Source organism: Cupressus sempervirens, chromosome 3, assembly GCF_028749045.1.
Source record: "Cupressus sempervirens isolate cs-2001-9-10 chromosome 3, ASM2874904v1, whole genome shotgun sequence".
Taxonomy (NCBI): Eukaryota; Viridiplantae; Streptophyta; class Pinopsida; order Cupressales; family Cupressaceae; genus Cupressus; species Cupressus sempervirens.
Genome location: NC_143120.1, coordinates 516,743,197 through 516,767,499, shown reverse-complemented (window position 1 = coordinate 516,767,499; position 24,303 = coordinate 516,743,197). Strand labels below are relative to the sequence as shown.

The 24,303-nt window shown below is 38.1% G+C and overlaps 1 protein-coding gene across 3 annotated transcripts in view; it reads right to left on the bottom strand.

Moving 5' to 3' along the window:
• Nucleotides 1-24,303, bottom strand: part of LOC149567443 (FKBP-like peptidyl-prolyl cis-trans isomerase family protein) — a 272,211-nt gene that overhangs the window by 170,296 nt on the left and 77,612 nt on the right. For all 3 annotated transcript variants that reach the window (XM_089820635.1, XM_089820634.1, XM_089820633.1), the window contains one exon: nt 8,300-8,383. In XM_089820635.1, coding sequence (XP_089676761.1) covers nt 8,300-8,383 — 84 coding nt within the window. The remainder of the gene's footprint in view (nt 1-8,299; nt 8,384-24,303) is intronic.

Genomic DNA, 24,303 nt, shown 5'->3' with positions numbered 1-24,303 from the left:
ATTGGAAAAGGGACGGCATTCCAAACACTACTATCCGTATTGTGTCTGCCTCAACATTTTGTGTTTGGACGACATTACTAAGAAACCAGAAGAAGCCATACTTCCTTGCTAGAGGTAGGTTATAAGTCTGAACATTACTAGCTACAGGAAATCATGGAAGGCAAATACCCTCCAGTTGGAACGTCTAAAACATTCACTAGCAGGAAGATATGAAAGTGGAAATCCGCCATTGCTAAGGACATTCAACATAGCAGATTAGCCGCAGCTTGGGTCTATTCTCACCACTCACGGGTGCCAGCTAACTCCACAAGCAAGTGACAGACGGATTATCCCAGAGAGGAGTCGTGGGAAAGCTCCAACATAGGCATCGGGTTCACTCCTTCAGTTCAACATCTTCTAACGCCCACCATTAAACATGGGTCTGTTATTTACTTTCATTCTAATTTCCATTGTAGTTACCAGGCTAGATTACGTATCATATTGTTTGTTGAATAACGTGAAAGACTTGGTGTTACTGTGTTTAATGTATTTGCACACTAAACATTAAACTCAGCTGTTTTCCATGGTACTATTTTTAAATGTTAATTCTTTCCACTTTAATGTGGTATTCCAAGAAAAACAAATGAAAAAGACCATTCTTATTGTATATATATTCCGAAGTATTAGAGAGTGTGTGACAATTGTTTGACCAAATACTTCATTTATAGTTTTGAATGCAGCGATTGGAAACCTATGGAGTTTAGTATAGTGGTATCAGATCCACAAGACCTGCCATCTTGTGAGAAATAAAAAAAAATTTGTAGACCAATTTTTACCCAAAAATGACAACCAAGAATGAGTAGAAGACAACATAAATTCAGTCACCTACAGCAGGAACAAGCAAATTCTTTAGATCATATCGACAATAAGACAGTTTTACAATGGATGAGGAAATAACTTTTGGAACAGGGGAACAAGTTGATATTACTCAATAGGTTGATCATTTGGGACAAGCTGAACCACAAAACAACGTTCAAATGGCAAATAATGAAAATAAACAAGACAGGGAAGTTAGGGAAACGTTACAGGCTATCAAAGATGAACAGAACAACATTGCCAACGCTCTTCAGCAATTAGCAGGTACTATGCAACAGTTGGCCCCTATCCATAGAAGAGCTCCAAGCCATCATAGTGGAGGCGGTAGTATAGTTGGATCTCCCCGAGCAACTAGAGCTCCCACACATAACACTGACAGGCCCTTACTACCAGTTTTTAATGTAGAAGAAGAAGCTATACCACCACCAGCTCCAAATTTATTACCGGACAATGTTATGGGAACATTTGATGAGCGGGATTAGTTTCCGGATCCGATTAAACAAAATCTAACCTTTGTTCAGTATTTAAATCAGAAAAGAGAGACTGATAGGCAACAGCAAGATCGGAGACCGAGAGCACCTAACAGGGACCTAAAACATGCTATGAACAAACTAACTCTCCCCACCTTTGATGGCATCGGTCAGACTTCCGCTAGAGCTTGGATTCACAAGCTAAATACCTATTTGACACTTAAACCCATGGCTGAAGTGGAAGCCATCAAATTTGCAACTATGCACCTTGAGGGAGCTACGTACGATTGGTGGCATCATGCATTAGTCACCTAGGATCATGGCCTCATAACTTCATATGAGATTTTCAGCTCCAAGCTGATTACTCGCTTTGACAGGAAAGATATTGAAGTATATTACAGGGATTTGGCTCAGTTACGTCAGAGTGGGTCTTTGGATAAGTTCATTGATGAGTTTCAGCGTATATCAGTTATGGTGTTAGATATGTCAGAGTAGTGCAAGGTGATGTTATTCACAGAGGGGTTATAGTACCGATATAGGGGTTTGGTTAAGGTACTTAAACAGAACACCCTGGATGACGCGATTAAGATCGCCCATGATTTGAATTCACCTTCATCGATATTACAGCCTCCAAAGAAACCTTACAGAGGATCTACATCAAGCCGAGGAAACAAAAACCAGCAAAAACCAAATCCTCCCAGATTGGATTTTGAAACTTGTAATGAACTCAGGAGGAAGAAATTGTGCTTCACCTGCAGGGAACCTTGGACCCCCGATCATAGATGCCTTGGTAAAGGCAAGATTCACTATGTTGAGGTTCTTTCCGAGGATGAAGGGGAGCAACAGGAAGGTGAAAATGTTGAGGACAGCGAGGAAGAAAAAGTTGAAGAGCAGCCCCTTAAAGATAAAAAGAAGAGAGCCGTCACGGAACAACCTCCGGTTATAGTCACTCTTTCTAGTGATCTAGCATGTCATCCTTTTAGAGTGAAGGGTGTGGTTAAGGGCCAGCACATTGTTTGCCTCTTAGATACAAAAGCCTCCCATAATTTCATTAGTACAGGGATGGTATCTAGGAGAGGTTTGCAGACAATTGACATACCCAAGTTTGAGGTGAAGGTAGCGGGCGGTGAAGTTTTGAAGTGTACAGAGAAAGTAGCTGGTCTTCAGATACAATTTGACAATTATCATTTGGAGACTGATTTCTACATTGTTGATTTGGATGGTCTGGATGCCATTCTGCGTAAACAATGGTTAAGGACTCTCCGTAGGTACACTTTTGATCATGAGACCATGCAGTTAAAATTCTCACAGGGTGATCGATTATTAGTCCTAAAAGCCATACCAGATAGTGGACCCAAATTGATAACAACTCACAAGATGGAGGCCATTTTGAGACATGATGAAAATGGACAACACAGTGCTTCATCTCTTCGAAGGAGACACAGGATACAGGACAGCAGTATCATTGTGACATTCAAACAGTCCTAGACAAGCACAGGAGAGTGTTTGACGATATATCTCCGAGAATTCCACCAGAGAGAGGGTTTGAGCATATCATTGAGCTAGAGGAGGATGCCAAACCCGTCATTACCACTCCTTATTGTCACCCCAAGCACTACAAAGAGGAGATAGAGAAGACGATCAAGGAACTTCTAGATATGGGACATATCAATCCCAGTTCTAGCCCCTTTGCCTCTTCAATGGTGTTGGTGAAGAAGGAGGACGGAACCCTTTGGATGTGTATAGATTATTGCGCCTTAAACAAGAGAACCATTAAAAACAAGTATCTAATTCCCCGTATTGATGAGTTACTGGATGAGCTTCATGGGGCTATTTATTTCTCAAAGATAGATCTTCAATCAGGATACCACCAGATACGAGTCCGAAAGGAGGATGTGCATAAGACAACTTTCAAATGCCACTACGGGCACTACAAGTTCTTGGCGATGTCATTTGGGCTCACTAATGCACCAACCACTTTCCAGTCATGCATGAACCATATTTTCAAAAAACAGCTAGGGAAGAGTGTGTTGGTTTTCTTTGATGACATATTAATCTTTAGCAGGACTTGGGAGGAACATTTGCAGCACTTAGATGAGATCCTCAGTCTCATGGAAGAACATTTTTTATTTGCAAAGGAGTCTAAGTGTGAATTTGGGCTAACTAAGATTCTCTATTTGGGTCATGTGATTAGTGTCAAGGGGGTAAAGGTGCATCAAAAAAAGATTCAGGCAATCCTGGATTGGCCACCTCCGAGAGATGTATTTGAGTTGTGGGGTTTCCTTGGTCTTTGTTCCTATTATCGGCAGTTCGCCAAAAGTTTTTCCCAGGTAGCAGCTCCCCTTACCAATCTAACACGAAAAGGGGCATTTAGTTAGACTAAAAATTCAGAAGCAACTTTTGATAAACTGAAATAGGTGATGAGTACATGTCGAATGCTAGCACTTCCTGATTTTTCTAGATCCTTTGTTTTAGAGTGTGATGCTTCGGGAAGCGGAATAGAGGCAATATTGATGCAAGATCGTCATCCCATTGCTTTTGAGAGCAAGAAACTTAGGGGCAGTGAATTACTATATTTCACTTATGATAAGGAGATGCTGGCCATAATACATGCCTTAGCCAAATTTAGGTAGTACTTGGTGGGAAGCAAATTTACAGTAAAGACCGATCATAACAGCTTAAGCTACTTCCTAGAGTAGAAAGAGTTGAATGAAAGACAGCAGAAATGGGTCAGCAAGATCCAAGCTTACGATTTTGACATTGAGTATATCAAGGGGAAAAATAATATAGTTGCTGATGCTCTTTCCCGAAGATCCCCAGTGCTAGAGTGTTATGTCATTTCCGAGATTTCAGTAGATTGGAGGTCCCAACTGATAGTGGAGTAATCCAAAAAAAATTGCTCACACATGTCAGATTATGGATGGTATACTTTAGGACGAGCTGTACAAGGTGATGAATGATGTTATATATTACAAAAATAGAATTTACCTAGTACCTGAATCTAAACTAAAGGGGGATATTATGCACACCATACACAATGCACCATCAATAGGGCACCCAGGCTTTTTCAAAACCTACAGGTAGTTCAGAGAGAGATTCTCTTGGAAGAGGCTAAAGGACGATGTATTGCTGCATGTTAGGGAGTGCCAGACTTGCCAGCAGAACAAGTTTGAACAGCGCTTTCCTGCAAGTTTACTTCAGCCTCTCCCTATTCCCGCTCAGAAGTGGGAGAGCATCTCCATGGATTTTATCACAAGGCTAACTAAAGTTCAGGGCAAGGATTGCATCTTTGTGGTGGTAGACAAACTGACTAAGTTCACACACTTCTTCACGATTGCCGCAAATTGGTTAACCTCTCAAGTGGTTAAGTTGTTCTTCCGAGAGGTTTTTCGTGTTCATGGATTACCTAGGACTATTGTAAGTGACAGGGACAGTAAGTTTCTCAACACATTTCGGCAGGAGATTTTTAAATTGACCGGTACAGAGTTAACTCCCAGCACTAGCTATCACCCGCAGACAGATGGTCAAACTGAAATAGTGAATAAATGGGTGGAAGGGTACTTGAGGGATTACATTGCAGGTCAGTAGAGAGCATGGGTTAAGTGGCTATATTTGGGGGAGTATTGCTACAACTCCACTTATCATATGTCTATTCGGATGACTCCCTTTCGCGCCCTTTATGGTTACGAGCCTCTCTTCTTTGTTGATTTAGCCTTATAGGACAGCAGGGCATCATTGGCCAAAGATTGGATTTTGAATCAGCAAGACATCCTCAAAGCTCTTAGGGATAATATTCAACAAGCACAGAACTAGCAAAAGTTATATGCTGACCAGCATTGTTCTGAGCGGAGTTTTGAGCTGGGTGATAGGGTTTTTCTTCGTCTGCAGTCGTATAGACGAAGTTCCTTGAAGAAAAGTGGGTCAGAGAAACTTAAGCCCAAATTTTACAGATCTTACTGCATCACCAAGAGGGTGGGAGAGGTTGCTTATGAGTTGGATTTGCCAAGTGACAGCCAAATCCACAACGTATTTCATGTCTCATGCCTCAAGAAGGCCGTTGGCCAGCAGATTGTGCCTTCAGAGAGTTTGCCTCCGCTTGATGAGGTGGGTAAACTTATTTTGGTGCTCGAAGAAGTGATTGAAACTAGGGAAAGGAGGCTGCGTAACAAGATTGTCAAGGCATGTCTAGTTTGTTGGAAAGATTTACCATATGAGGATGCCACCTGGAAAGGTGAGTCTATTCTATAGCACCCAGCATTGAGATTGCTTGAGGGCAAGCAATCCCGAGAAGGGAGGACTGTCATGTCCCCTTCTCTGTACTGGTGTTTTGGCGCCAAGTTAATCTATCTCCACATCAAGATAGATTAACGGCATTAGCTATCAGGATGCCTACCAGTCACATCGGGGATTTTATATTATGTACCTCTGTTATTTCATTAAGGTGTGTGTGGTTAAAGCTACTTTATTTTATAAAGTCTTTTATTTTATAAAGTGACTTAAGTGACTACAAGACGAAATTGTGTTTTATCCCATATTCCTTGTTCCATTGTTGTTTCCCTCACTTCAAGGTTAAAAAAGAAGGAGCTTGCATTGGGATTGACACACAAGAAGTGATGAAAACATGCACTTCATTTTCTGGTTGTTTTAATGTGACTGGTTTGATAAACTCTGAGGACGAAACCCCTCGAGTTTAGTTTCTGAGAGATTTGGACGTCACCCCAAGTTTCTCTATTTGGAATTTACAGCATTGGCAGAAATCGGCAAGGATGGCTATTAAATGTAGTTGGAGGTAAGAAATCTAAATTCCAAGCAATATTAGTGGAGTTCATTATCTGATTTAAATCTAAGGAATAGACGTCTAGGCAGAAGGAAGATGTGTGAATAGTAAAACCAATAAGGCTGGGTCCGTGAGTTCCATATTTGTAGATTGAAAACGTTGGAAAAGGGACGGCATTCCAAACACTACTGTCTGTATTGTGTCTCCCTCAGCATTCTATGTTTGGACGACATTGCTAAGAAACCAGAAGAAGCCATACTTCCTTGCTAGAGGCAGGTTATAAGTCTGAACATTACCAGCTATAGGAAATCATGGCAGCCAAATACCCTCCAATTGGAACGTCTGAAACATTCACCAGCAGGAAGATACACAAGTGGAAATCCGCCCTTGCTAAGGACATTCAACATAGCAGATTAGCCATGGATTAGGTCTATTCTCACCACTCACGGGTGCTGGCTAACTCCACAAGCAATTGACAGATGGATTATCCCAGAGAGGATCCGTGGGAAAGCTCCAGCATTGGCGTCAGGTTCACTCCTTCAGTTCAACATCTTCTAACGCCCACCATTAAACGCGGGTCTGTTATTTACTTTCCCTCTGATTTCCATTGCAGTTCCCTCAGCATTCTATGTTTGGACGACATTGCTAAGAAACCAGAAGAAGCCATACTTCCTTGCTAGAGGCAGGTTATAAGTCTGAACATTACCAGCTATAGGAAATCATGGCAGCCAAATACCCTCCAATTGGAACGTCTGAAACATTCACCAGCAGGAAGATACACAAGTGGAAATCCACCCTTGCTAAGGACATTCAACATAGCAGATTAGCCATGGATTGGGTCTATTCTCACCACTCACGGGTGCTGGCTAACTCCACAAGCAATTGACAGATGGATTATCCCAGAGAGGATCCGTGGGAAAGCTCCAGCATTGGCGTCAGGTTCACTCCTTCAGTTCAACATCTTCTAACGCCCACCATTAAACGCGGGTCTGTTATTTACTTTCCCTCTGATTTCCATTGCAGTTACCAGGCCAGATTACATATCATATTGTTTGCTGAATAACGTGAAAGACTTGGTGTTACTGTGTTTAATGTATTTGCACACTAAACGTTAATCTCAGCTGTTTGCCATGGTGCTATTTTTACATGTTAATTCTTTCCACTTTAATGTGGTATTCGAAGGAAAACAAATGAAAAAGACCATTCTGATTGTATATATATTCTTAAGTATTAGAGAGTGTGTGACAACTATTTGACCAAATACTTCAGTTATAGTTCTGAATGCAGCAATTGGAAAACTACTGAGTTTAGCACAACAAAATATGACTCTACATGAATCACATAATAATAATTGGTTGGGTTTTCATCCACGAAATGAATACTCGCCTTAAGATTTCAAACCTAGGAAGAATAATTGAACACTCTTTAAGACTTCTAAAGAGGATTTCACCAAAATGTGTAACCAAGAGTGACAAAATGAGCTTTCTCAATACTCCTTTTAAAACTCTCTTGGAATTATTCAGAATTTAATTTCTAAAACCACTTTTTTATAATATACCTTTTCAACTCCTTAAATATGAATTCATATCAATTTATTTTTGGTCCAAAAGTCAAGTCACTTTATTAAGATGAAATATTCAGTTTAATCAAATAATTATTTGTAAACAACTTGTCCGGAAAATATTAATTTAGAAAACTTGTAATTAATTGCATTTTTCTTCCAAAAACCTAGGCCAAAAATTAATATAACATCTTTGTTGCATTGTAATTCGCAAACATGTCTTGCATCACAAAGTGACCTAATGCTGTGAATGCTAATTGCTACATGTTGGTATGCAAGGTTAGTGGGGAACGCAACACACAAGATTCTATTTGACATATTATTCTTAAAATCATAAAATCCCACCAAATTTTTTACTACCATTATGCATAACAAGATGCTTTCAAAGTTAAATTAGTAGTCCCCAATCTAGGATTTCTAATTTAAACCAAGTCTTATTTGTTATCCATTGCTTCATTTTTTAACATAAGCACAATATTGAAGTCATATCTCATAATATCTCTACAAAAAATTTGAAGAAACACTTTTCCCTTAAGAAATCAAAGGTCTATTTTAAGTTTGTTAAAGATAATATAATTTTCTTGAATTTAACATCCTTGATAACCTTAGCCATGCATGGGAATATAATGAGCTAACCTGAAATCCAACCGGTGGACTCGGTCCAGCCCCATTCTTAATATCTTTGTATTGTAAACCAGACTCTGTTGTCACCATTGGAACCTACAAAAATAAATGATTACACAAATAATTTGTCAAATTCCTATTTCAATAAAAAAGGGATGATGATGTCTTCACTCTAGTGTGAAAGATTGAGCTGTATCATGCTACCAACACATTCGATTGCTATGCAAAATAGAAAAGTATGAGAGCGATTGGAATTTTGTAGATATATTTTAGCATTCAGACTCCTGCCAAAAAATAAATGTTGTTCTAGCTCCTAGTGAAAGATAAAAGATTGTTTCATCTTCCTTATTGTAATTAACTTGAAAAGACAATAAGACTTCTCCACCAATTATAATTACCTAACAAAAACAAAAACAAACTACTCTCTCATGAAGCATTTCTCTTATCCAATGGTGTTGAGCTTCTGTGATTTTTAGCTTTTACCAGATACTTTGCTGACTTCAAGATACTTTGCTTAGTGCAAGAAAGAGGGAGCTGAAAGTATTGTATCTGCAAATCATCTAAAAATATCCTTAACCTAAAACCTTTTGAGCCTTCTGCTTCTGTTATTACACTTCAATAGATGCATTTCATTTGTAGGATATTTTTCAGTATCCCTTTAAGCACATTTTTGGTTGCTTGGTAAGAATCTAATTTCAATTTTGATATAAATTGAAAGAGTTACCTGAAAGAACCAAATATCATTTAGATGATTATGTTGGTAAGTAAACATGTCTATAATATTTTACTAACCAATAAAGCTACCCTTAAGCTCAATGGTATCAGCCCAACCTCCATAGGTGTAAAGTAGGAATCACTCATCCTGAATTCTTTTACAAGGTTTATGCCGACTTCATTTGAAATATCAAAATACAATGACTAATTGTCCAAAACCCTGCAAGAAAAGAACAATGAAGGAAACCTAATCAGTATAGTCAAAAGCAGAAGAGAGATCAAATTTCACCACTAGAATTGCTTTGCCACATGATCAATGATAGCAAACCCTTGATATATGCAATTTCACCACCATTGCTTTCATAGAAATTCATGTAAAATGGACATCTATTGAATGTTGAATCTCAATTGTCCTAATCAATTTTGATATACCACAGACCAGCAAAGCTTGCTTCAATCCATAAATGGACTTCATCAACTTAAACATCAGATATTCCTTCTCAGGAATATAGAATCCCTAAGGATGCTCCATTAGTACTTCCTCTTCCAAATATGCATTCAAAAAATCACTATTCACTTCCATATTATGTACCTTACACCAAAACTGAGCAGTAATGTAATGTATCAACCAAGAATTTGTCAAACTTTGAGCCAACATCTCTGCAGAATTCTATTGGAAGGGCATTGAATTTGGGGAAGTTCATGAAAAAGCACAAGTTGTACTCCAATTGAGTACCATTAGGACAGCACAAGAAGCCATTCCACAAGGGCATTCTCCAACCCAAGGCCACACCTCCAAAATCTACCAAGGTGGAAGAAACACGGGATGAATTGAAACATGGGAGCAAAGTCATAGGAGTTTGGGAAAGGGACAAGATCATTACATAGAGGTGATGTCTGATGAGGATTGACAAGTAGAGGAGCCCAAACCTAAGTATGCAGTTGATGAGGTGGTACATGACAGTAATGGAGAAGAAAATTCATCATGCACACTCGCTACAATTTCAATTGCACCTAGATATCACCCCTTTTACTTAAGAGGAGACTTACAAGAACATGATTAATATTTTTGGTTGAAACTAGACCCAGCCGCAAGTGCATTGACAAGGCATCGGTAACTAGGATGGGATTGATGTAATGTTCCCGTCATAAAATAGAATTAGATATTAAAAACTTTGTTTATGGGACCGGTTGATTTAGTATATATCAGACCCATTACTATTTTCATCATTTTGTAGGTTTTTTCCATGTCTTGTATCAGCACTTATTTTCTCCCTCAAGAGGGTACATATGTCTATCAGGTTGATTTGTTTTAGGGTATGCAACTGAATTTCTTATTTTGTACTACGTATTCTTGTGGGAGTTCTGCTATTGTTTGCCATTTTGTAAGTGAAAGATCTTCCCTAGTTGGCTATTACAATTTCAATGGGACTCAACCCTCATCCTATTCCATTCTCTATATTACTTTGCTTTGAAACTGTCACCTTTGGAGCACCATCATTGTTTATAAATATATCTCTTGGGCGACATTATATATCTTTAAAAGTTTGCGCATTCCGTATTTGGCATTTTTTTTATGTGTATTATATTCAATGACATAACCAATACTTCGCAATTACTTCTGGCAATAAGATTGACTAGAAACAAGCCACTCATAACCATTGGCAACATTGGTTGGAAATCCTTGATATACGTACATCCTAACCCCTTCACATCATCATACTATGAAAATATGCCTTTTCTCGCACACCATTTGCCCCCCTCGTCCACACATCGTATGACCACCATTCCTTCTCCAACATACCCCACCGTACATCAAACCCACATAGCCCAGCATATGGTAGCCATACATTGCCAAAACTGTACGACAATAACCTTGCATACCGTATGGCAACTTCCCTCCTCATATGCCATGGTGCTATATCGTATATCGTACATCGCTTCTAAACACTATACGCCAAAATTGGGAGGGAATTTTGTACGCTAAACTGAGTCATCTGTAAGGCCTCCTTGGACATCCACTTCTTATCCTACCGTACACCATCTTTGTGGGGTGTTATTGGCATGGGATAGAGTTTCAAATACAGTAGTACACTAAAACATTACGATGGTATCAAAGCCAATGATCTCTCTAGCCTATGGACAGTGAATGAAAGTTATCGCCAGAAACGAAGGCATACCATTGAGTTGATAGAATGAGAGATTCTCAAGATCTTATCGTCCTCGAAGTCATAACATTACTAAGCGATTGGGCATAATTGATGACACTCAACGACTCATGGAAGAAACATTACAAAAACTAGCTAAAGGCAAAATATCCAGTGAGCATAATGGTCACAGCAATGACTCAGTTACCAAATAGGCAAATCCTCATCCGACAAGTTCTCAACCCTCTGTGCCAACTTTCGCTCCACGAACAAAAGCACCTCATAGAGAAAGGGAACCAACCTTTGATGAAATGCAATAACAGTTATGGGAAGATTAGAGGAATGCAAATATGGAAGGGGATATATCTTACACTGATTATGTTGAATTAAGAATGAGGTACTCGTGTGGTGGCAATCGTGGTTATTTCAATGATGATCTCAAAAGAAAGTTATGTAAGGTGAATCTGTCGACATTGATGAATCTAGATCAATATCTGCACAGGCATGGGTAAAGAAAGATGACACCTGCTTCCATCTCAATCTGATGCACGAAGAGGAAGCAATTAAATTTGTCACACTCCATCTAGAGGGAGCAGCGAATGAATGGTGGCATCACAACATGGTTACTCTTGGACATGGCCAAGTAAACACTTATGTTGAGTTCACAGAAAGACTGATAGATCGGTTTGATGGAAAAGATCCAAAACTCAATTTAAAAGAACTAGCATAGCTAAGGCAACACAGATCAATGGACAATTACATCACAGAGTTTCAAAGACTCTATATTGGTTACGAACATCTTAGAGAGATAGTGAACCATGCTATTCATGGATGCTTAACAAAACCACTAAGGGGATTAGTAAAAGGTTTCAATCCCCTCACCCTCTCAGAGGCTATTAAGAAGGATCAAAGCATGGCATCATCATTAGCCTCATCTTCTCAGAGTTGCACACCAAACCACCATTGGCTTTGAAGGAAATAGACAACAAACCCCTGCCGAGGAAGCCTACGTTGGATGAAGCTACTAGACAAGAACTCAAGAGGAAAAAATTATGTTTCAACTATAAAGAGTAGTGGGAACCAAGGCACATCTGTTTAGGGAAAGGAAAAATATTGAGGTCATATCAGACGGTGAGGAAGAACAGGAGGGTTCGACACTCAAAGGAGATCACAAACAGGAGATTCCAAAGGAGGTTAGCTTAAACCCTACAAAGAGGATCGCCACATTGGTACAATGGGGCACCATTGCTCTTGCCGATAGCCCAAGGTGCACAGTTTTTAGGATACAGAGAACCCTCCAAGGACAAAGTGTTGTAGTAATCTTCGACAACTGTAAAGATCCCAAGTCTGTTTCTGGTGGTATATGTCTATCCTTTTTGTTTTTTGGAATGTAATGTTTTATGTTTTTTTTTAATTCAATTGAGGATGCAAAAACATTAAAGCTAAACAATTCTTGAAAATAACTTGAATTAATTGATCAAGCAAACAATTTCTTTTGGGTCGAAATTAATAATAAATTTATTAATTTTAGAACCTGATTTCAGTATCCAATTCCGGCCACAAAACTGACAATGAAAGCTCCAATACAATGTAAAACCTTCCAACTGCTGACCCGATTTCCTCAGCACTAATTTAGTGATGCCAAACAACATATTTTAACTCCAAGGATAATCAGCTAGCAGAATGTGGACGCCCAATAGAATCAGGCAATGCAAGGGGGAGGCCGCGGGATTTGACTAGTGTAGATGTCGATTGCTTGATTGTTGACCAACAATGATCCTTTCTTCTCACGTGTTCCAGAACCTTAGCTGCAGCAAGTAATCTGATCATTCAATTTCCCTCTCAATGCACCAAGTGTTGATGATCAGTTTCAAGGGACCATCCAATACAAATCCGACTGAGATATAAATCTTCAATCAATTTGTCCAAACTCCAATCTTGACGTCAAGCTAGTAGATATCACCAAACACAGAATCTCAGCAAAGAAACAAAAGTTACCGAATTCTCAATCGATTTCCAGTGTATATCAATCAATTTCTTTAGAAGTCCTATTCCTCGTAGCCACCGTAATTACAGTTGGAGAGCTGTGATAATTGTTAACTCCAACACAATTACCAATGATGATACTCAGAAATTCTCAGAAACCCTCAGGCAGATGATATGAGCAAATAAAATATAATATTCAAGACGATCTCTCCTCAACAAAAAGTTGTATTTATAACACAAATTGAGCCATCCAGCTTCACTCTCACACCTTCCGCTTAAAAAGAAACTTTATAATATACAGTTATAACACTTTATAATATAAAGTACTTATTCTTATTAAATGTGAATTAAATCATTATTAAGCCAGCAAGTTTGCCGATAAAAGACTTCAATAAAGAATCCTAGAAAGATCAAATATCCAAAATTAGAGAACCCTCCTGCCTAAACTATTGAAACCAAAAATAACAACCGACCAAAAGTAACTTACTAAAAATACTAAGTCCAAAAATAGCAATCTCATGATAAAGACCCCCAAAACCAGACATCAGCTCACGAGGATCACGATAATGAGTTGACAAACCCACACTCTGGAGACCTACTAAATCGGGGACATTACAGTCCTCCCTCCCCAAGATTGCTTGTCCTCAAGCATCAAAGTCTGGAATGTTGTAGAATATCTTCAGGCTCCCAGTTAGTATCCTCATCTAGAAGATTCTACCACTTAACCAAAAACTCACATATGGTCCTCCGTCACAATTGTCTTTCTCTAGTGTCAAGTATAGCTTCTGGAATAAACTCCAATCTCCCTTCGTCATCCAATGGAGTCAAAATAGGAGAAGCTCTCACATGATGACCCAAGGCCCCTTTGAGGCATGAAACATGAAACACATTATGAACTTTGCTATCAACAGGCAACTGCAACTCATATACTACCTCACCAACCTGCCACACAATCCGAAAGGGTCCATAATATCGCGGCTTAAGTTTCTCAGCTCCACTCTTCTTGATCGAACACTAACGATACAATTGCAACATCAAGTAGACCATGTCCCCTACCTCATAAGTTCGAATTGTTCTCTTTTGATCAGTATATTGCTTTTGTTGATTCTAAGCCCTTTGAATATTATCTTTCAAAGTCCTTACTACATCTTGACTGTCCTATAGCAACTCCCCGGCACTCGGTACTCTACTATCACCACATAACAAATCCACAAAACTGGGTGGATCATAACCATATAGAGCTCTAAACGGGGACATCTGTATAGTCATGTGATGAGTGGAATTGTAATATTATTCACATATCTGAATCCATTTTACCCACGCCTTCTACTGAGAAGAGACATAATTTCACAAATAACCCTCAACCCACTTGTTCACTATTTCAGTCTTTGGATGGTAGCTAGTGCTAGGAGTCAACTTAGTCCCAAACAATCTAAAAATCTCCTATCAAAAATGGCTCATAAATCTATTGTCACAGTCACTCACAATGGTTTTAGGTAAACCATGCAACCTGAAGATCTCTCTGAAAAATAATTCAGCCAACTGCACAGCTGAACAGGTAATGGTTATAGGGAAGAAATGAGCATACTTTGTGAGTATATCTACTACCACATATATACAATCCTGCCCTTGGGCTTTAGGCAACCCCACGATGAAGTCCATGGAGATCCCCTCCCACTTCCCTTTAGGAATAGGAAGTGGCTGTAATAAACCAACAGGATATATGTGTTTGTGTCTGTTCTACTGACAAACCAAACATTCTCGGACATAGTGATGAACATCATTTTTCAACCCCTTCCATGTAAATCTCTCACGAACCTGTCTATAAGTCTTAAAAAACCCCGGATGACCAGCCATAGGAGAATCGTGGAATGCTTGTAAAATCATCTTATGCACCACTGACTCTAGAATGAGATAAATCCGCCCCTTGTAGATAATAAACTCACCTGAAAGTGAATATCTGTCACCCTGAATACTGCGATCTACAATACCTGTTCCCCACTGATCCTTGACGTATTCAGCTACAATTAAATGCCTCCAATCCTCTAAAATATCAGAAACTACACACAAGTGAGGTCTCCTCGAAAGAGGATCCGCAACTACATTTTGAGTCCCTTTGATATAGGAGATATCAAAATCATAAGACTGTAGCTTGCTGACCCATTACTGCTGCCTTTCATTTAGATCTCTTTGTCCCAAGAAATGTCTCAGGCTATTATGATCAGTTTTAATGCAGAACTTGTTGCTCACCAAATATTGCCTGAATTTAGCCAAAGCGTGCATGATAGTTAACATTTCCTTATCATAAACACTGAAAGTTCTCTCAGGACCCCACAATTTCTTGCTCTCAAAAACAATGGGATGTTGATCCTAGGATAAAATAGCACCAATACCCTCTCCGGAAGCATCACAATGCAAATCGAAAGGCTTGGAGAAATCAAGCAAGACCAACACTGGACATGAAGTCATAATAGTCTTAAACTTCTGAAAACATTCCTCTGCCTGTGCTGACCATTAGAAAGAACCCTTATGGGTCAAATCTGTAAAGGGTGCAACATGTCATGAGAAACCGGCCACAAACCTACGATAAAAAGCACAAAGACCAATAAACCCTCGTAACTGTATCAGCATCTTTGGTGTAGGCCACTCTTTAATAGTGTGGATCTTATCCGGATCCATACGAACTCCATCAACGCTGATAATATGTCCCAAATAAAGTAACTATGTCATACCAAGAGCACACTTACTCTTTGGCATACAAGGAAGCCTGATCCAGATACCCAAAAATGTATCTAGGTGAACCACATGATCATCCCAAGTCTTACTATAATCAGAATATCATCAAAGAAGACCAACACAAACCTGTGGAGCTGACTGTGGAACACCTTGTTTATAGTAGACTGAAAAGTGGCAGGAGCATTGGTGAGACCAAAGGGCATGACCAAAAATTCAAAATGCCCACAATGACACCTGAATGTTGTCTTCTCAATGTCCTGCTCTCTAACCCGGATTTGATGATAGTCGAACCTCAAATCAATCTTCGAAAAATACTTTGCCCCATGCAATTCATCAATGAGTTCATCAATCCATGGAATGGGATACCAGTTTTTTATGGTTCTCTTATTCAGCATCCGATAATCAATGCACATCCGAAGGGTACCATCCTTCTTTTTCACCAGAACAACTGAAGAAGCGAATGGGGACTTACTTGGCCTGATATGCCCCTGATCAAGTAGCTCATGTATGGTCTTCTCAATCTCATCTTTGAGCCTCTTCGGATGGCAGTAAGGAGTAATCATAATTGACGTAATGCCTTCCTCCAGCTTAATAATATGTCAATCTCGCAATCTGGTGGCCAACCAGGAGGTAAATCATTGAACACTTTAGAGTGTTTAATCCTTAATTGTTGGATATTAGGATGATATTTTGCCTCCTCAATATTCCTGTGTTGGCATAATTCGGCACTCTATTGCCCAATCAACAATATCCTCATGACGAACCAAGTACTACATACACCTAAATGAAATCTGCTTCGGCTCATCATTACAGATTGCTTTAAGAACTTGGGGCTACCCGTCCTTAATGAACCTCATATCCATCTTCTCAATGCACAAGTAGATATCCTTAAGTGTGTGTAACTCAAACACGTTAAAGAAGACCAACACTTAATTTCATAAACTCGTCAATTGTAAAGCGAAGGGGTTTATCGACAAAAGCACATGTTTCAAGGTGGTCAGAGGAACACTCTTATCATGCATACACCTAGTTCCCCAACTGAGAATTACCATGGGCAACCACATAGTGATGGAGGAATTATTTATAGTGGATCTAGATGACATGGAGGTTATTCTAGGTATCTAGTGTATGGGAACTCTAGACAAGTACACAAAGTTTTAAGAAGGATGGACTTTTCCTTCGTAGTTGATGGAAGAATATTGTCCTTGGAGGGATTGCAAATGAGGAGGGATTGCAAATGAGGGTCCGAAGAAGGTTTCCTCCCAACTAATGAAGGCCATCTTCCAAAATGATGAAGTTGCATCGGCAACACAATGCTTCATTTCGAAAGAACCTATAAAAGGGCAACAGGTGTACTATCAAGATGATAAGCTTTAGGACTTTTTGGATAAACATGATACAGTTTTTGCAAACATTCCACCTACTATAACTCCCATTGTGGTTTTGAGCATACCATCGAATTAGAAGTTGGCACCAAGCTAGTCATCACAATTGTCCTGCATTTTGTCACCACAAAATGTAGGTAACTATACGAAACTTTTTCAAATTAGTTTCGCATTTCTCTAAGTTTAGTTCATTATTTAATTGGTTAGTATTGATCAACCAATCTGTACCAATTGATATAATGGACTCTTTTACTAAAGGCTTTTGTAAAGTCTTTTTTGTTTTTCTGTTTGTCAAGCTTGTGCTTGATTTTTTAAGCCTTCAACATCCTTTTCCTTATTTTTGAATGTGTGTTTGTTGGCTTTTAGTCCTTTGGTTTTGCTCAAGTCATTGCTTTCGGTTTTCCCTTCGATTTGATCTTAGGCTTAACCAGAGTTGGCAATCAAAAGATACCACCATTTTAGTGCCCAAAAACTTGACCTTTTTGATGCAACTACACGAATTAAAAATATCATGTTATATTTTTAATTTGACATTCACTTTTTGAAAAATACAACTTAAATTCACTTTATGTTATGTTTTTAAGTTACTTTATCATTTAAATTTTCACTTAAAGTAACTATAGTGCACTTTCTCTTATATTTTTGCGTTTTCTTTTCTATTTTTCACTTTAAGTGACTATATTAACTATATAGTTCAATTTAGTTTTAGATATTTAAATCAAATGCTCTAGTAAATATTACTTATTAAATGATATTTACATATTATATTGTTAATATGATAATATAAATATCATTTATGTCCCACTTAAGTAATATTTTATCAAAATTAAATTGACATGTACTTAATTGATCACTTAAGTTGTGTGCAACATGTAAATAAGGAAAATATGCAATTGCATTTGAAAGGTGAGATTTTGAATGAAAATCCATGTAAGTGCATTAAAAAAATGCAAATGCATATTGTTAAATATGCAATCACACCAAAAAAGTGAGACATGCATATTGCAAAAATATGAAATGACACCAAAAAGGTGAGCTTTGCCTTGGAGATCAATTTTAAAATATGTCATTGTACCAAATAGGTGGGTTTACTTTGCATGCATTTTTTTTTAAATATACAATGACACCAAAAAGGTGAGCTTTGCCTTGGAAGTTATTTTGAAAGTTTGAAACTGTGTAATGGCACCAAAAAGGTGAGTTTTTCTTATAACATATGCATTTGCATCCCAAAAACCCCTTTTCGAAGATTCAAAGGCAATAAACTTGATGTTTTCTTCCTCCAAGAACACATTTTCCATAAAAAATGCTTAGATCTGCCCATACAATGGCTTGAAATCCATCATAAAGGGGCATTTTGAAGTTTTAATGCATATATATGCATTTGAGGTCATGATTTTGCATATCCAAGACAACAATGACTCATATTTTTGCATTTTTGACCCACGTTTTTGTTAAAAACGCCCAGATTTGGAGCAGTTTTGATCACTTTTTGACTCAAATAGAAGTCGTTTTGGCATTTTAATCCATATATATACTGTTGAAGAACACGTTTTTGCATTTAGATGTCAAAAAAGCTTCATTTCATGCCTTTTATGAATCACTTTTTTGCTAAAAATGCCCAGAAACTTGGGATTTTTATCCATTTTTTTGCATTTTGAAGCCACATTTTTGCATTTGGATCCATGTATTAGCATTTGGGAAAGTCGGTTTTGCATTCACAAGTCAAAAATGACTCAAAAACATGCATTTTTCGGCCAAATTTTTGCAAAAACGGCCAAGTTTTCTGCACAAAAAAGTCATAATTTTGTTAAAAAACCTCAAAAAATGGCATTTCAACCCATACATTTGGATCAAGAGGGGTCATTTTTTAGTTTTAATGCATGCTATTGTCTGGAGACCATGTATTTGGCATTTTCATGTCAAATTTGACCTTGCTCATTAATATTTGTTGAATGCAAGTACGGAAAAAGTCAAATTATTGTTTGAGAATCCAAATTTGGAGGAGAATTGGTCTTTAAAGTCTATGATTCTTGCTATTTTGGCTCTTTGATCTCTAAGTAAGTGGACTTTTTCAAACTTGCTCATCAATTCATATTTATATTGCTATTTCCATGGATATTTTAGCTTGAAGTTGCACACTTGTCCAAATGTATGCCACGAAAAGTGCATTTTTCTTTAAAAATGATGAAAACTCTCATTTTCACACTTTTAGAATTTTCCCAAATTTCAAATTCGAATTTGCACTTGAAAGAAACTTGGTTGTTGACATGTTTGAGTTTAAGACCAAAGGCATGCGTTTATTTTGTGTTTGTTCTCAGTTGTTTGCTTGCTTGTTTTCTCCGTTTTTCTCTTGGAAGAAATTGCAAGTTCTTTCCCAAGAACTTGATCATGTTTCACTTCACTCCACCTTCCATTTCATACAAGAGCATCATCACATTCCATTTCCATCTTTCCATGCCACAAAACTTCGCATCTCATTCGTCAAATGCAATTACATGTATTTCATCCCATCCATCATTCGCATGTAAATGTAATCTCATTTTTCATTTCATTCATATGTCATCTCACTTTCTGTTTCTCATTACATGTTGCATATACATTTAATCCACTTTCCGTGCAATGACATCTTGAAAGCCCAAATCACTTTTTAAAAATCAAGAGTCTTCATTCACAACGCATTCCCATGTGATCCAATTTCATGTTTCAAAGCATATCCATCCTTCTAAGTTTGACTTTGGCCCTTTCCATCCAAATACATATGCTTTCCGATTCATTTCCAGCAATCACATGTGTTCCATAAGTATCTAACCCATACTTTGAATACCCACTTGTCATTGATTTATCATTATAACTCAAATCCAACAGTTTTCATGGATCTAATTTCATTGGAAGATGTTTTCATCTTCATGTTGTGGCACACTTTTCAAGATACATCAAAACTTCTTCAAAGAGCAGAGATATCCCATCAAGAAGACATGCTTTGGTTCTCAAGAAGCAGTAATTCATTTGGTCTCCATTTTCACGATGGTTGTCTGAGAACCGGAGTTTGTGTGGGAATGCGCCAAGCACTTTTTTTCAAAAAAAAAGAGTTAAATGTGTTGATGGAAAGTTATTCCAAGTTTACATCCGGAGACCGTCAAGAAAGTTTATGTGTGAGGGGACTCGCAAATATGCCAATCTACAAAGGAGAATTCAAGACAACTTGGGCAAGAAAAACTTGATCACATCAAGTTTTCAAATGACAATGGATGATTCATCAAAGAGAGTCAGAGGCTATCAAAAGACGTAACATCGTGGTTATCAAGGTGAATGGAATGGCGCAAAATACAGGGACTGTCGATCCTTTATCATGAGATTGCATCGCAAAGTATAGGGCTCTTCAGAACAATCCATAGGATTGTTTCATTTCTCTTTCGTCTTTCTTCTTCTTCTTTCATGTGTATAATTGAAGATGATGTATTACATGAAAATATGTAATTACATGTAATACGACTTACATGTGTAATGACATGTAACCCAATAATTTCTCTTTTAGTTAGACTAGGTCAAAGTTGGTTGAGTTGCTCCCACTTTTGTCTCCATCTTTTTCTCAACTCCTTTTCCTATATAAAGGAGTGCCTCCTTATTCTAAAAATCATCTTTTGTTCTATGCAAGAAAGCTCTGCCACACTTGTACAAGCATAAGTTTGATTGTGTAATACGAATTTGGGAGAAAAGTGAATAAAAGAAACAATTAGATTCGAAGCTTTGATTGGAAGCAATTATGATAGAGAAAATTAAAAGCTTTGACTGTAATTTGTGCCTATTGTCTTTGATTCATGTTATTATTGTGTGTTCAATGATAGAGCATAGTGATTTAAGAAGCAATTGGAATCGAAGCTTTGACAGGGAGCAGTTGTGGTAATACATATACTAGGAGTTTTGATTGTAGCTTGTATTACCATCTCAAATTCACAAAAAATAGTTAGAATTCCCTACTTCTGGAAGTCTTTGTGCCCCAATGGTAGAGGTTATTCTTATAAAATAGGTTAAAACAGAACTTAGAGCCAAACTGGTATGCTTTCAACTAGCCTTTTAGTATTGGTTTATCGATATCACCGTTTCTACCTATTAGATAGAAGTGTAGTTAGAGATTTCATCTTGCCCATTACTCGCTCCACAGGTAAGTGGATTCTTTTTTGAAACCTAAGAGGAAAGACTATTGGTAACACCCCTTACAAAATCTCTAAACTTCTTGCTTACCTTGAGTTGATCCAAGGAACGGTGAGAACGGGGAGCCTTCCCTCTAATGTAGGAGAGACTTTGTCTCACACGTTGTGGCTGGTCATCCTGTTTTACAACCGGATTTTACCTTGGTTGCAAAATATCCACCCAACAATCACCACACCATACTGCCATCCCAAGAAGTTTAAAGATGAGATTGAAAAGACAATTCGTGAACTGCTTGACAAGGGATCGATCTGACTCAATTCTAGCCCCTTTGCATCATCAGTGGTACTAGTGAAAAAGGATGGGACATTACACAAGTGTGTGGACTACCTTGCATTAAACCAGAAAAAAATCAAGAGTAAATACCCTATTCCAAGGATCAATGAACTACTCAATGAGTTGCATAGCATAATCTATTTTTCTAAAATAGATCTCTGTTCTAGATATCATCAAATCCATATGCGAGAACAAGATGTGGAAAATACGGCTTTCCGGTGTTACTATAGACATTATGAGTTTCTGGTAATGCCATTTCGGTGAACAAACGTGCCAGCTAAATTCCAATCTTGCATGAATTGCATCTTCAACAAACAATTGCATAAATTTCTGCAAGTATTTTTTGATAACATTCTTATTTGCAGTAAAACATAGGAAGAGCATTTGAGGCATTTGGATGAAGTCCATGGAATTATGGAGGCACAGTCGCTGTTCGCCAAGCAGCCCAAGTGCAACTTTAGGATGACAAAAATATTATACTTGGGACATGATGTCAATAGAGATGAAGAACAAGTTCACCAAGAAAAGATCCAGGCTATTTTTGATTAGCTGTCGCCAAAAGCACTCTCAGAGTTGCGAGGATTCTTTACACAGTACAGTTACTATAGGAGATTTGTAAAAGGCTTATTTCAGCTCAACACACAATTGACAGATTTGACGAGGCAAGGTTCATTGTATTGGTTCCCAAAATCGCAGATTGGAATCCTACGAGTCTTGCCAACTCGATGCTGGGATATCCAATTGGTTATGGCCAACTTGACCAATCTGAACAGTGTATCAAATCTTCTAATTATTTCTCAAATGGACCCCCTTATATTTGCAAAAATCAGGGCACCATTACGTTCCAGCAGATTAAATGGGCACAATACACCTTCAATAAATTGAACGTGGCAATGAGTACTTGTCTAGTTCTTGCATTACTACATTTTATTCAACCCTTCATCTTGGAGTGTAATGCCTCCGGGGAGGGCATTGGTGCCATATTGATGCATAACCAACACAAAATAGCTTTTGAGAGTCAGAAGCTCACCCAATGCGAATGGTTATACTCCATCTATGATAAAGAAATGCTAGCCATCGTGCACGCCCTACCCAAGTTTCGACAATATCTAGTGGGTGCAAAGTTTGTTGTCTGTACCAATCACAATAGTCAGATACTTTCTAGATTAGAGGGATCTCAATAAGAGACAACAGAAGTGGGTAAGATATAGGCCTTCAACATTGATATTGAATATGTGAAAGTAAAGAATAATGTCATGGTAGATGCTTTGTCAAGAAAACCAGCCATCTATAATAACCCTAGCTGGTTATAACTTCAAAATACATCAATTATTCAGATGTTTGACAATTCGTCAAACACTTGGCAAGTGAACTTGAAACTCAAGAAAATGAACTGGAGATGGATAGATGCACATAACTATATATAATACCAATATGAGAATTAATTCTCCACTCTTTCAATAATTTGATACATTCACAAATTGACAACTTCCTCATCAAACGCGACTTGGTATGTAATGCCAGGATGGATGTCAATCTCTTCAAATTCTAATCTTAGCACAACCAAATGAATTGCAGCCTCCCAATTTTGCAAATTTGAAACTCATCTAACCAAATGTTGCCTGTAGACTTCAATAATCAGCCCATCCCTTCGAACACAAAATGCAAGTACAAATTTAATAATTTTTTCCAATGCCACTGAAATTCTTCAACACAGAAATCTCCTTAGCTATAGTAAAACAGTAGGAGAAATGACCAATTGTATACCTCAACACAATTGCCAATGCCAACTCAGAACAAAATCTCAAATTTGAATCTACAATACTTCAACTGTAGATCCAATCAAACAACTCAAAATTCAGACCCTTATACTTCAACGAGGGCACAAAAATCAAAACTTAGAAAAAGCCACAAAGGCAACAAAAGCAAATAAATATTCAAGCATGCTTTTCCCATTGAAATGAACTCCTATTTATAATCCTTTGTTGGGCAAAGTTTCCCGAAAAATTCCACTTGAGAAATTGTGGAAGTTTCCCAAAAGAACTCAACACTTGAAACTTTCCGACACACTTTTTAAAAATATCTCTTAATGACATTATTATAATAACATAAATATTATTATTATTAATGCAACTTAATAATTAATGAAAAGATACCTGTGTTGCTAGGTTTGGACCCTGGAGCTCACGTTCAGGTCCAGATTCATCTGGGTCCGGATTTGAGCCCGAGTCTGGGCAGGGTCCGTGCTTGGGTCTGTGGGTCTGCCCAGGTCCGCACAGGCGGATGCACAGGCCCAAGCACAAACTCTTCCTGGACCCGTCGTGGACCCAGTCGAATCCGGGAGGACCCACGGCATGTGAGGCCATAAAGTGGCCATCAAAACATTTTAAAATGAGTTATTTTATTGTTTCTTTTTTCAAATCCTAAAGGAAGGTATATTAGATACTTTTCATTCATCTAATCTCTCATTTGCTTTCTCATTTTGCTCTCTCATTTTGGTGTGGCCATTTTGCAAGTTTGAAGAGAAGGTTGTAGAGATTGTTTGTGGAGTCTCAAATACTTC